Genomic DNA, 13,719 nt, shown 5'->3' with positions numbered 1-13,719 from the left:
TGCGTACCAAAAGGTGAATTTGAACATTTTTGTATTAATTTAGCAGACACTCTTATCCAGAGCCACTTACAGGAGCAATTAGGGTTAAGTGCCTTGCTGAAGGGTACATTGACAGATTTTTCAGCTAGTTTGCTCAGGGATTCAAACCAGCAACCTTTCGGTTACTGGCCCAACGCTCTTAAACATTAGGCTACCTGCCACCCAAGTGAATGCTGCAGTCCTAGAAATCCAGTGCAGTGGACAGTACATTCCCACCTTCTCCTTCAGAGTGTAGGAGTGGGGCATCCAGAAGTCAACTAGGACAGTATCAGGACCACCATTACCCATGAGTCTTTGCCCTTCTCCTTAACCCCTTCCTGAAAGTTGAGAGCCCTCAGGGGCCGTGGGCTCCCTAGGGCCTGCGGCTCTGCTCCATGGTGGTGAAGAAGAGGCAAATTGCAGCGGTGAGCAATGTGTGCATGGACTCATACAGCAACTTGGGTGAGAAGACGCTCCAGATGAAGAGGTGGTAGCGCAGGGCCGTGACCAACACCACGTAGGCCGCCGCCGGCACGGACCGCAAAAGGGCCAAGCAGTAGCATCCATGGCCGACCGCCACTGAGCTCCTGGAGAGAGGAGGAGAAAAGGGAAAGAAGAGAGATTGATTATCTTTCAATCAGAAGAATGGAAAAACAGATGTCACCAGCAGTCAAAAGAACAAATGCCTACTGTACCTGACAAAACAAATGGCATTCGGCATGAGACATCGCAGGATTGAAGGTTTGCATCTCATAGGTCACGTTTTAAAACACAGATTTGAGTACACCACGTGTACATTCAACCTCCACATCTAAAGTATTTGATATAAAACAAATGCTATTGAACCGAGGCCTGGACTCAGACAAATCCTAATGCATCTCTCTTAGCCTTGAGGCACATGCTTTCAATCAGCCTTTCAACCTGAGAACTTGTATCTCGTCTGTCTCAATGCTTACGGTTGCATTAGCCTGACATCGACTCCTTAGTACCCCTGAAAAGAGCCTGACCTCATTGTCTATTTAGATAGGGCTGATAGATGCCAGCACATGTAGAAAGTACTGGATATGACCTTCGACGGCAGCCTTTCAATTCAAATGAAAGGCAGAGATGGAGAACAAGTTGCACACTCTTCAAAGGGTTGCCCACAGTCTCTCATTCGAAACAATCAGAAATACAGAGAACTGTACAAGTTGTTTGCATGTTGTCCTTTTATACTCGCTCTCTTTCACATTTGATCTCTTTCACACACAAGTACACATGTGCACAAATACACATTCAATCACAGCATCTGAAAGCTCCTCTGAGTCATTTCAATGCCTTTGTCGGTCTGAACAGAGCCACAGTTCATCTCATATTCAGACGGGGATAGTGCAGCCAGGTGAACCCAAAACTCTGGAGGAGGAACAGCAGCCAGGTAATCTCAAAACTCTGGGGATGGAACTGCAGCAGGTAATCTCAAAACTCTGGAGGAGGAACTGCAGCCAGGTAATCTCAAAACTCTGGGGATGGAACTGCAGCCAGGTAATCTCAAAACTCTGGAGGAGGAACTGCAGCCAGGTAATCTCAAAACTCTGGAGGAGGAACTGCAGCCAGGTAATCTCAAAACTCTGGAGGAGGAACTGCAGCCAGGTAATCTCAAAACTCTGGAGGAGGAACTGCAGCCAGGTAATCTCAAAACTCTGGAGGAGGAACTGCAGCCAGGTAATCTCAAAACTCTGGAGGAGGAACTGCAGCCAGGTAATCTCAAAACTCTGGGGATGGAACTGCAGCCAGGTAATCTCAAAACTCTGGAGGAGGAACTGCAGCCAGGTAATCTCAAAACTCTGGAGGAGGAACTGCAGCCAGGTAATCTCAAAACTCTGGAGGAGGAACTGCAGCCAGGTAATCTCAAAACTCTGGAGGAGGAACTGCAGCCAGGTAATCTCAAAACTCTGGAGGAGGAACTGCAGCCAGGTAATCTCAAAACTCTGGGGATGGAACTGCAGCCAGGTAATCTCAAAACTCTGGGGATGGAACTGCAGCCAGGTAATCTCAAAACTCTGGGGATGGAACTGCAGCCAGGTAATCTCAAAACTCTGGGGATGGAACTGCAGCCAGGTAATCTCAAAACTCTGGGGATGGAACTGCAGCCAGGTAATCTCAAAACTCTGGAGGAGGAACTGCAGCCAGGTAATCTCAAAACTCTGGAGGAGGAACTGCAGCCAGGTAATCTCAAAACTCTGGGGATGGAACTGCAGCCAGGTAATCTCAAAACTCTGGAGGAGGAACTGCAGCCAGGTAATCTCAAAACTCTGGAGGAGGAACTGCAGCCAGGTAATCTCAAAACTCTGGGGATGGAACTGCAGCCAGGTAATCTCAAAACTCTGGGGATGGAACTGCAGCCAGGTAATCTCAAAACTCTGGAGGAGGAACTGCAGCCAGGTAATCTCAAAACTCTGGAGGAGGAACTGCAGCCAGGTAATCTCAAAACTCTGGAGGAGGAACTGCAGCCAGGTAATCTCAAAACTCTGGAGGAGGAACTGCAGCCAGGTAATCTCAAAACTCTGGGGATGGAACTGCAGCCAGGTAATTTCAAAACTCTGGGGATGGAACTGCAGCTAGGTAATTTCAAAACTCTGGGGATGGAACTGCAGCTAGGTAATCTCAAAACTCTGGGGATGGAACTGCAGCTAGGTAATCTCAAAACTCTGGGGATGGAACTGCAGCCAGGTAATCTCAAAACTCTGGAGGAGGAACTGTAGCCAGGTAATCTCAAAACTCTGTGTGAGGAATTTCAAGACTGGGAAATTATCCCTCCCAAACAAATAAAGGCTATCTTAGAGCTGCACTAAGGCAGTGGGTGGTAGTGTAATTTAGGGTAGGTGTTGAATCAAACACCTGTGGGTTTGTTTGTCTGCGTGTTCGCATAATCAGTGAGCGTCCCCACACAAGCCCCCATGTAGGTGCCAACAGAAATGACTGTACTTAGCGACACACACTGAATGTGTCCTTCTATATCACTCTCACAAACAGCTATCAATGCACATAGCACACACATTTTGGGCCAGAAGAAAAGTATTGAAACAAAGGTCCGGACCTGAAATGTATGATGTTTTATCGCAAATCTCTTTAGCTCACATCAACTAACATTCACATTTGTAGCATTTACTCTGACAATGACAATGCTATATGAACAGCTAATCAATGGGGTTTAGAATCTAAACATGATCAAGCACTAAATACATTTTAAACTATGTCATCTGCATAGGTGTGGAAGCTGGCACAATATTCAAAGATGATTTTTCTTAGTGGGAGCCATGTATAAGAGAGAAGTGGACAAATAATAGATCCCTGTTGGACACTGGTAATACCTGTATATGAATTCTGCTCTGTATCAGGAGATACAGGAGAATATCAGGCCATCCGCCTATGAGCTGAAGCTCAGCTGGGTCATGCAGCAAGACATTGATACCAAACACACAATCACGACTACATGAAAACGGCCAAAATCCAGACCTAATCCCAATTGAGATGTTGTGGTAGGACTTGAAACTAGCAATTGACGCTTGAAAACCCACAAATGTTGCTAAGTTAAAGTAGTTCCACATGGAAGAGTGGGCCAACATTCCTCCACAGTGTCAACCAGTTAATAAGTGTAAGGGGGCAATTACTTTTTCACACAGGGCATTGGGTGTAGCATAACTGTTGCATAATAAATATGTAATAATAATTGTTGTATTTTGTTCATTCATGTTCCCTTTATCTAATATTAGATTTTGGTTGAAGATCTGAAAGGCAAATACTTTCTCACAGCACTGTATGTGTGGGTTACAGAGATGAGGTAGTCATTCAAAAATCATGTTAAACATTATTATTGCACACAGAGCGAGTCCATGCAACTTATTATGTGACTAGTTAAGCACACTTTTACTCATGAACTTATGGGTTGAATACTTATTGACTCATGACATTTCAGCTTTTCATTTTTTAATTAATTTGTAACCATTTGTAAAAACAGTCCACTTTGACATTATTGGGTATTATGTGTAGGCCATTGACAAAATCTAAATGTAATCCATTTTAAATTCAGGCACATTCAGGCTGTAACACAACAAAATGTGGAAAAAGTCAAGGGGTGTGAATATTTTCTGAAGGCACTTTTTTCTGTTACTCCTACACCAGAGGCGTATGACGCAAGTTACTGTATTAGGTGTAGTGTACTCTTCAGAGACTATACACTCAAGGCATGTGTTGCTGTTCTGCTCAAGCGGCCTATGTAGCAGGTAGCATTGACTGCACTGGGAGTGTGTGTGCTCAGCTGTGGCTCCGGTCTGCCAAGACACACACAGCTGGTGTAGCAAACCACAACAATGTAATTATTACAATGCTGTTGTGATGCAGAACAGGCCACATTACTCACAAATGGGGCCTGATTCAACAGATATGTAATTAATCAAGGGATCCAGATTAATCCAACTCATTATGCATAATATCTACGTTTTAACGGAATGCACATGAATAAAACTACACATGATTACATAAAAGGCCTACATAACCAGTAGAAAGACATTTGTCTTGTCTTTGTTGTGGAGATCACGTCTCTCAGCTCTATACATCCCCGTTCCTTTACAGCAGGAGAGACCTGTCCGGCATCTGGCGAATTAGGTGTCTGTTCATGTCCTGTCCTAGGCAAAGGTCTCTAGCTCCCTGATGAGGTAGTAATTGAAGGGCATTCCCCTCTTTGGAAATGAGTTCAGGCATTAGTCAAGCACCTTCACGCCTGTCCCACACCCACCCACTCTCCCTTTACTTCCTGTCCTCTTCTTGGGCTGGCTTTAGTATTGATCCAGTGCGCTCCCTCTATCATGACCCAGGGAGCAGGACTAAAAAGGGATGACTGCCTGTAAAGGAGTGTGGGATACAGGATGTGCGTCAAGGGATACCACCTATAAAGCTCTGGAGCATTTGAGAATTGTCCCCTTTTGACACTCAAAAACACAGCCCATGCGTTTGCACCACATGTATTTTCCCATTTCTGGGTGCAGTCTGCACAGATTTGACCAGGATATATGTTTGAACTGCAGTAGCAAATGTTGGGAAAGGGGGTTATTGAATTCTCGTTGTTTGCTTTGACTACTTTGGAACACTTTTATCCCGGTGAAAACATGGCCCTAGACAGATCCTATTCAACAGCAATGAAAACTTTAGTTGTATCTTCCCCTGTGGTTTTAGGGTTTCCCGACAAGGGAGGTATTGATCAAAGCCCATTTCCATTATTTGGTTCTGTGGTGTGGATGCTGATGGGGCATAGTGCATTATAAATGAGCTGCATTGTGTCAGACTACTTAAGAGGTTCATTTATCACGCAGACGTCTCAAACTGCACTTTGTGAGTGGGGCCATTCTGGTGGAAAACTGCAGAGCTGGATGGTGGGGATGGAGGATGTGGACATGAATAATGAGAATTTACAAATCTCGGTCTGCTCGTATTATGTATGAGATACTCAGAGGGGATGGATTGTGTGAGGCACGTTTCCTCAGATGAATCAATTGGTTTATGACAGTGTTACAAATATGGGACTTTACTTGAACTGGCTTCCTGCAAGAGCATATGTAAGGGATAAAAAATGACAGGCTGACGTAGGGGGTTTGATGAGGTCCCCGAGGCTGAACTTCACAGTTAACAAACCAACAAACTACCTGTCGTTAATATTATTGATTAAAATAAAGAAGAGGGCCGTCAACTGAGAAGGTGACCAGTCTCAACTTGGCCACAGTTACGATCTGACACAGACAACATCATCGTAGAACAAAAATGGTCAACATATGAGTGGCTCTTGTTAGCGGGGCACAACTGACTGTCCTTGACTTGACACCAGAACCACGGGTGGTCCTAAAAGCCACCCCAGATATGCAAATGGTGACATTTCGTGACATAGCGGCACGCAACTCGGTGACATAGAAGCAGACTCCCAAGGGGCGAGACAGGGAGTAATGGGATTTGGAATGTTCTCCTGCATCCGCACTATGATGCTAAGTCAAAGAGGGGATGATGTGACAGACAATTCTACCCATTTCTCTGCTTTAATTAATGTGTGTGAATGCATGTACAGTACCAGTCAAAAGTTTGGACACACCTACTCATTCAAGGGTTTTTCTTTATTTTGCCATTTGTTTTTACATTGTAGAATAGTCATCAAAACTGTGAAATAACACATATGGAATCATGTAGTAACCAAAACTGTGTCAAACAAATCTAAATATATTTTAGATTTTAGATTCCACAAATAAGTTACCCTTTGTCTTGATGACAGCTTTGCACACTCTTGGCATTCTCTCAACCAGCTTCATGAGGTAATCACCTGGGACGCATTTCAAATAACAGGTGTTCCTTGTTAAAAGTTCATTTGTGGAATTTCTTTACTTGTTAATGCGTTTGAGCTGATCCGTTGTGTTCTGACGAGGTAGGGGTGGTATACAGAACATAGCCCTATTTGGTAAAAGACCAAGTCCATATTATCGCAAGAACAGCTCAAATAAGCAAAGAGAAATGACAATGCATCATTACTTTAAGACATGATGGTTAGTCACGAGCAATGGACATTAGCCTGGTGTAAATCTGTCTTTTGGTCTGATGAGTCAAAATTTGGGATTTTTGGTTCTAACCGCCGTGACTTTGTGACATGCAGAGTAGGCGAACAGATGATCTCAATGTGTGTGGTTCCCTCTGTGAAGCATGGAGCAGGGGGTGTGATGTTGTTGGGGTACTTTGCTGGTGACACTGTCAGTGATTTATTTAGAATTCAAGGCACACTTAACCAGCATGGCTACCACAGCATTCTGAAGCAATACTCCATCCCATCTGGTTTGCGATTAGTGGAACTATCCTTTGTTTTTCAACAGGATAATGACCCAAAACACACCTCCAGGCTATTTGACCCAGGAGAGTGATGGATCAGATGATCTGGCCTCCACAATCACCCAACCTCAACCCAATTGAGATGGTTTGTGATGTGTTAGACTGCAGAATGAAGGAAAAGCTACCAACAAGTGTTCAGCATATGTGAGAAGTCCTTCAAGGCTGCTGGAAAAGCATTCCTTGTGAAGCTGGTTGAGAGAATGCCAAGAGTGAGCAAAGCTGTCATCAAGGCAAAGGGTGGTTATTTTAATTATTTGTTTAACACTTTTTTGGTTACAACATGATTCCATATGTTTTATTTTATAGTTTTGATGTCTTCAATATTATTCTACATGTAGAAAAATAAAGAAAAACCCTTGAATAAGTAGGTGTGTCCAAACTTATGAGTGTAAGTATATGTGTGTTCACAATTCCCTTTTTCCCTCTCCAAGAGCAGGACTTCAAAGTGGTCGTTTTCATCAATTATTGAAACGCTGGCGTGCAATTAGGAGAAGGGGTCTCCCATGTTGGACTAGGCTTTACGATCTGCTTCGGCTGCATTTCGGAGCTAGTTATCACTCAACCTAATTGGAATTAGATGCCAGTAACAAAGATTCTTAGAAGCCCCTTGAAAGAAGAAAAAAAACACCCACCCACAAACAGCTTTTTGATATTAACCACATCCTCCACCCCTTCTTTTTTCCATTCCATAACTGTTAGCTTATAGTGCTGTGATTCATACTGTAATGTACATTCAAGACTCGGGGTAGCAACACTTATCTCATGTATTAATAATCACCTTCTTTTATTTTATGCTCTTTGAATTGTGCTCTAGGTGGCTAACTTGTTGCCGGAATCAAATGAATTAATGAGACAATCAATTAGGGGTGCAAGCGTTAAAACGATGTACAAAGTGTTCCCGGATCAAGCATTTCCAAATAACATCCAGGGGTAGCTTGCAGCGCTGCTGTTTTGAATCCAAAATAAATTGGCATGTGGCCAAGGCGTTGTCATTGCATTATGATCCTGTCCCAAAAATTACACACTGCAGTTTTTTTTTTAAATTATTATTATTTTTTTCACCTTTATTTAACCAGGTAGGCTAGTTGAGAACAGGTTCTCATTTGCAACTGCGACCTGGCCAAGATAAAGCATAGCAGTGTGAACAGACACAGTCTCATGCTAGACGGGAAGAATATACTGTTCTCTGTTGGGTTACTGTGCTCTGTTGGGTTACTGTCCTCTTTTGTCTTTATGTATTATGGTACGGTAAGTGCTCAAATCAGTTTCCATTCCAGTTCCGTAAATCAGTTGAAATTCCATTCATGAACAATTGAATAACTGGAAAGTTTCACCAGCCTCTTGTTTTAGGCCGAATCAATGTTGTGAGTACATGGACAGGGCCCTCCCTGCACAATTAAAAAAAATGTAATTCAACCTTTAACTAGGCAAGTCATTTAAGATCAAATTCTTATTTACAATGAGGGTCTAGGAACAGTGGGTTAACTGCCTTGTTCAGGGGCAGAACAACAGATTTTTACCTTGTCAGCTAGGGGATTCGATTTAGCAACCTTTCGATTACTGGTCCAACGCTCTAACCACTAGGCTACCTGTGAGTACATGGGCATCCTCCCTGCACTAAATCATCATGTTGTGAGTACGTGAACGTCCTCCCTGCACTAAATCATCATGTTGTGAGTACGTGGACGTCCTCCCTGCACTAAATCATCATGTTGTGAGTACGTGGACATCCTCCCTGCACTAAATCATCATGTTGTGAGTACGTGGACGCCCCCCCTGCACTAAATCATCATGTTGTGAGTACGTGGACGCCCCCCCTGCACTAAATCATCATGTTGTGAGTACGTGGACGTCCTCCCTGCACTAAATCATCATGTTGTGAGTACGTGGACGTCCTCCCTGCACTAAATCATCATGTTGTGAGTACGTGGACGTCCTCCCTGCACTAAATCATCATGTTGTGAGTACGTGGACGTCCTCCCTGCACTAAATCATCATGTTGTGAGTACGTGGACGTCCTCCCTGCACTAAATCATCATGTTGTGAGTACGTGGACGTCCTCCCTGCACTAAATCATCATGTTGTGAGTACGTGGACGTCCTCCCTGCACTAAATCATCATGTTGTGAGTACGTGGACGTCCTCCCTGCACTAAATCATCATGTTGTGAGTACGTGGACGTCCTCCCTGCACTAAATAATCATGTTGTAAGTACGTGGACGTCCCCCCTGCACTAAATCATCATGTTGTGAGTACGTGGATGTCCTCCCTGCACTAAATCATCTGTTTCAAGGCTTTCAATCTATCAAATCTTCTACTTCATCATTGGTCTGCTACAGTAAGACAAACAAGCTCAAAAGATAAACCCATGGTTAGCTGGTACCTGGGCTGTGAATGTTCGAATGAATTAGCTTATGAATGTATCATCACTAATGACACTTACTGGTGTGAGGGGGCTGAGTGTAAAGTAACTGACCTCTTCTCTGAGCTGAGGTAGCAAACCAGGTGGGCAGCCCAGAGCAGGGGCCCGGCATACGTGCTGAGGGCGGTGAGGAAGAAAGCTGGGGCCTCTACGTAGCTCTCCAGTCCCACGAAGCCCACCGAGATGTCAACCGTGGCAATGCTGTTGGAGTTCCCCTACAGACAAACAGCCAGCCAAACAGAAGATGTCCGTTTTATTAAGCTTCATTCTCACACCTAGCCTTAGCTTACTTAGCTAACGTAGTAGTTAAATAATGTGGCATAGTTAGCTAAAGTAGCTAACATACAGTAGCTAGTGTAGCTAAATACATTAGCTAATGTGACTGTTTAACAAAATGTAGCTATGTTGGGTAACGTAGCTAACTAAGTTTGCTAACTTCACTAACTACATCTAACTTAACCTTGGGAAAAATTAATATATGAAGATTACGGAATACACTCAATGTTAACTTTCAAAAGGAGTCAGAAGCTGAAACTATTAAAATGTGTCGGTCTCCTGCATGCTCCTCCACTTAGCAGGTAGCTATTCAGAACTTGTCACCTCACTGGCCTTGTAAGGGCTGCAGTGATGGTGTAAAAACTCCCCTCCACCTTGTCTCTCCTCCCCACTGTTTTTGGCCCAGTCTCTCATTCCCCTTTCCATTTCCTGACGAGGGCTCAGGTGTGATGGAAGAGCTTTCTCGATTGCCGCGGGAGCTGAATTAATTCACCGGCTGATGAGGGCCACTAGCTGCCCTCTCTCTTGCCTGGAGGGGTGGATGGATGGAGTGAGTGCATGCGTGCTCATGCGTGTGAAAGGACCCATTCTGTCAAAGAGCCTGACTAAGCCACCCTCCAATGGACAAACTCAACACCATATTTTAGTGGATCAATTAAACTATTGAATCATGTATGTTCCACAGGGCCGACCATGGAGTGGCTACAATAGGAGTTTTAGGACATTGGACTGCTCAGCTTGGCCTACAGTAGGGCTGGTTTACAGCTTTGTTGAGACTAACCATTAACCAGGGTCAATAATTTCATGCATGGGCACCTAAAGTGGTAATTGGTCATTCCTGACCCCTTCATAATGACCTGAGAGTGGTAACAAAGTGACTAAATCAAGGGGTTGGAGGAATTCAGGGACGCCAGAAAATGTTTTATCTGGTGAACACTGGGGCTGTGTGTGTGTGTGTGTGTGTGTGTGTGTGTGTGTGTGTGTGTGTGTGTGTGTGTGTGTGTGTGTGTGTGTGTGTGTGTGTGTGTGTGTGTGTGTGTGTGTGTGTGTGTGTGTGTGTGTGTGTGTGTGTGTGTGTGTCTCTCGGGATGTTAGGTATTGTGACAGCAAAATATAATTGTACACTTGATTATGTTCACTGAAACAGAACGACATGAGGAAATCTAGAAGACCTACACACAGAGTTGAAGTCAGAAGTTTACATACACTTAGCATACACTTTACATACACATACCACTCCACAAATTTCTTGATAACAAACTATAGTTGGCAAGTCAGTTAGGACATCTACTTTGTGCATGACAAGTAACTTTTCCAAAAATGGTTTACAGACAGATCACAATTCCAGTGGGTCAGGCGTAGACCTCAACAAGACTGGTTCATCCTTGGGAGCAATTTCCAAATGCCTGAAGGTACCACGTTCAGCTGTACAAACAATAGTATGCCAGTATAAACACCATGGGACCACGCAGCCAACATACCGCTCAGGAAGGAGACGCGTTCAGTCTCCTAGAGATTAACGTACTTTGATGCAAATATTTTTTTTATTTTTTATTTCACCTTTATTTGACCAGGTAGGCTAGTTGAGAACAAGTTCTCATTTGCAACTGCGACCTGGCCAAGATAAAGCATAGCAGTGTGAACAGACAACACAGAGTTACACATGGAGTAAACAATGTAGAAAAAAGGGGAGTCTATATACATTGTGTGCAAAAGGCATGAGGAGGTAGGCGAATAATTACAATTTTGCAGATTAACACTGGAGTGATAAATGATCAGATGGTCATGTACAGGTAGAGATATTGGTGTGCAAAAGAGCAGAAAAGTAAATAAATAAAAACAGTGTGGGGATGAGGTAGGTGAAAATGGGTGGGCTATTTACCAATAGACTATGTACAGCTGCAGCGATTGGTTAGCTGCTCAGATAGCTGATGTTTGAAGTTGGTGAGGGAGATAAAAGTTTCCAACTTCAGCGATTTTTGCAATTCGTTCCAGTCACAGGCAGCAGAGTACTGGAACGAAAGGCGGCCAAATGAGGTGTTGGCTTTAGGGATGATCAGTGAGATACACCTGCTGGAGCGCGTGCTACGGATGGGTGTTGCCATCGTGACCAGTGAACTGAGATAAGGTGGAGCTTTACCTAGCATGGACTTGTAGATGACCTGGAGCCAGTGGGTCTGGTGACGAATATGTAGTGAGGACCAGCCGACTAGAGCATACAAGTCGCAGTGGTGGGTGGTATAAGGTGCTTTAGTGACAAAACGGATGGCACTGTGATAAACTGCATCCAGTTTGCTGAGTAGAGTGTTGGAAGCAATTTTGAAGATGACATCGCCGAAGTCGAGGATCGGTAGGATAGTCAGTTTTACTAGGGTAAGCTTGGCGGCGTGAGTGAAGGAGGCTTTGTTGCGGAATAGAAAGCCGACTCTTGATTTGATTTTCGATTGGAGATGTTTGATATGAGTCTGGAAGGAGAGTTTGCAGTCTAGCCAGACACCTAGGTAATTATAGATGTCCACATATTCAAGGTCGGAACCATCCCGGGTGGTGATGCTAGTCGGGCATGCGGGTGCAGGCAGCGATCGGATGAAAAGCATGCATTTTGTTTTACTAGCGTTTAAGAGCAGTTGGAGGCCACGGAAGGAGTGTTGTATGGCATTGAAGCTCGTTTGGAGGTTAGATAGCACAGTGTCCAATGACGGGCCAAAAGTATATAGAATGGTGTTGTCTGCGTAAACTTTCTTTTCTCTCCAAAACTCTTGAACGTGCCGTCCTTGGCCAGCTCTCCCGCTATCTCTCTCTGAATGACCTTCTTGATCCAAATCAGTCAGGTTTCAAGACTAGTCATTCAACTGAGACTGCTCTCCTCTGTATCACGGAGGCGCTCCGCACTGCTAAAGCTAACTCTCTCTCCTCTGCTCTCATCCTTCTAGATCTATCGGCTGCCTTCGATACTGTGAACCATCAGATCCTCCTCTCCACCCTCTCCGAGTTGGGCATCTCCGGAGCGGCCCACGCTTGGATTGCGTCCTACCTGACAGGTCGCTCCTACCAGGTGGCGTGGCGAGAATCTGTCTCCTCACCACGCGCTCTCACCACTGGTGTTCCCCAGGGCTCTGTTCTAGGCCCTCTCCTATTCTCGCTATACACCAAGTCACTTGGCTCTGTCATAACCTCACATGGTCTCTCCTATCATTGCTATGCTGACGACACACAACTAATCTTCTCCTTTCCCCCTTCTGATGACCAGGTGGCAAATCGCATCTCTGCATGTCTGGCAGACATATCAGTGTGGATGACGGATCACCACCTCAAGCTGAACCTCGGCAAGACGGAGCTGCTCTTCCTCCCGGGGAAGGACTGCCCGTTCCATGATCTCGCCATCACGGTTGACAACTCCATTGTGTCCTCCTCCCAGAGCGCTAAGAACCTTGGCGTGATCCTGGACAACACCCTGTCGTTCTCAACCAACATCAAGGCGGTGGCCCGTTCCTGTAGGTTCATGCTCTACAACATCCGCAGAGTACAACCCTGCCTCACACAGGAAGCGGCACAGGTCCTAATCCAGGCACTTGTCATCTCCCGTCTGGATTACTGCAACTCGCTGTTGGCTGGGCTCCCTGCCTGTGCCATTAAACCCCTTCAACTCATCCAGAACGCCGCAGCCCGTCTGGTGTTCAACCTTCCCAAGTTCTCTCACGTCACCCCGCTCCTCCGTTCTCTCCACTGGCTTCCAGTTGAAGCTCGCATCCGCTACAAGACCATGGTGCTTGCCTACGGAGCTGTGAGGGGAACGGCACCTCAGTACCTCCAGGCTCTGATCAGGCCCTACACCCAAACAAGGGCACTGCGATCATCCACCTCTGGCCTGCTCGCCTCCCTACCACTGAGGAAGTACAGCTCCCGCTCAGCCCAGTCAAAACTGTTCGCTGCTCTGGCCCCCCCAATGGTGGAACAAACTCCCTCACGACGCCAGGACAGCGGAGTCAATCACCACCTTCCGGAGACACCTGAAACCCCACCTCTTCAAGGAATACCTAGGATAGGATAAGTATCCCTCTCACCCCCCCCCTTTAAGATTTAGATGCACTATTGTAAAGTGATTGT

At 45.1% G+C, this 13,719-nt stretch overlaps 1 protein-coding gene across 1 annotated transcript in view; it reads right to left on the bottom strand.

Annotated features, from left to right (window-relative positions):
• Nucleotides 1–13,719, bottom strand: part of LOC123993530 (GPI ethanolamine phosphate transferase 2-like) — a 127,124-nt gene that overhangs the window by 1,452 nt on the left and 111,953 nt on the right. Inside the window, exons 13-14 of the mRNA XM_046295779.1 lie at nt 9,391–9,551; nt 1–605 (exon numbers count right to left, since the gene is read on the bottom strand). The exon at nt 1–605 is cut by the window's left edge and continues 1,452 nt beyond it. Of these exons, the coding sequence (XP_046151735.1) occupies nt 392–605; nt 9,391–9,551 (375 nt within the window). The 3' untranslated portion in view covers nt 1–391. The remainder of the gene's footprint in view (nt 606–9,390; nt 9,552–13,719) is intronic.

Source organism: Oncorhynchus gorbuscha, linkage group LG13 (genome assembly GCF_021184085.1).
Source record: "Oncorhynchus gorbuscha isolate QuinsamMale2020 ecotype Even-year linkage group LG13, OgorEven_v1.0, whole genome shotgun sequence".
Lineage (NCBI taxonomy): Eukaryota > Metazoa > Chordata > Actinopteri > Salmoniformes > Salmonidae > Oncorhynchus > Oncorhynchus gorbuscha.
This window is presented reverse-complemented; position numbering and strand designations above follow the sequence as displayed.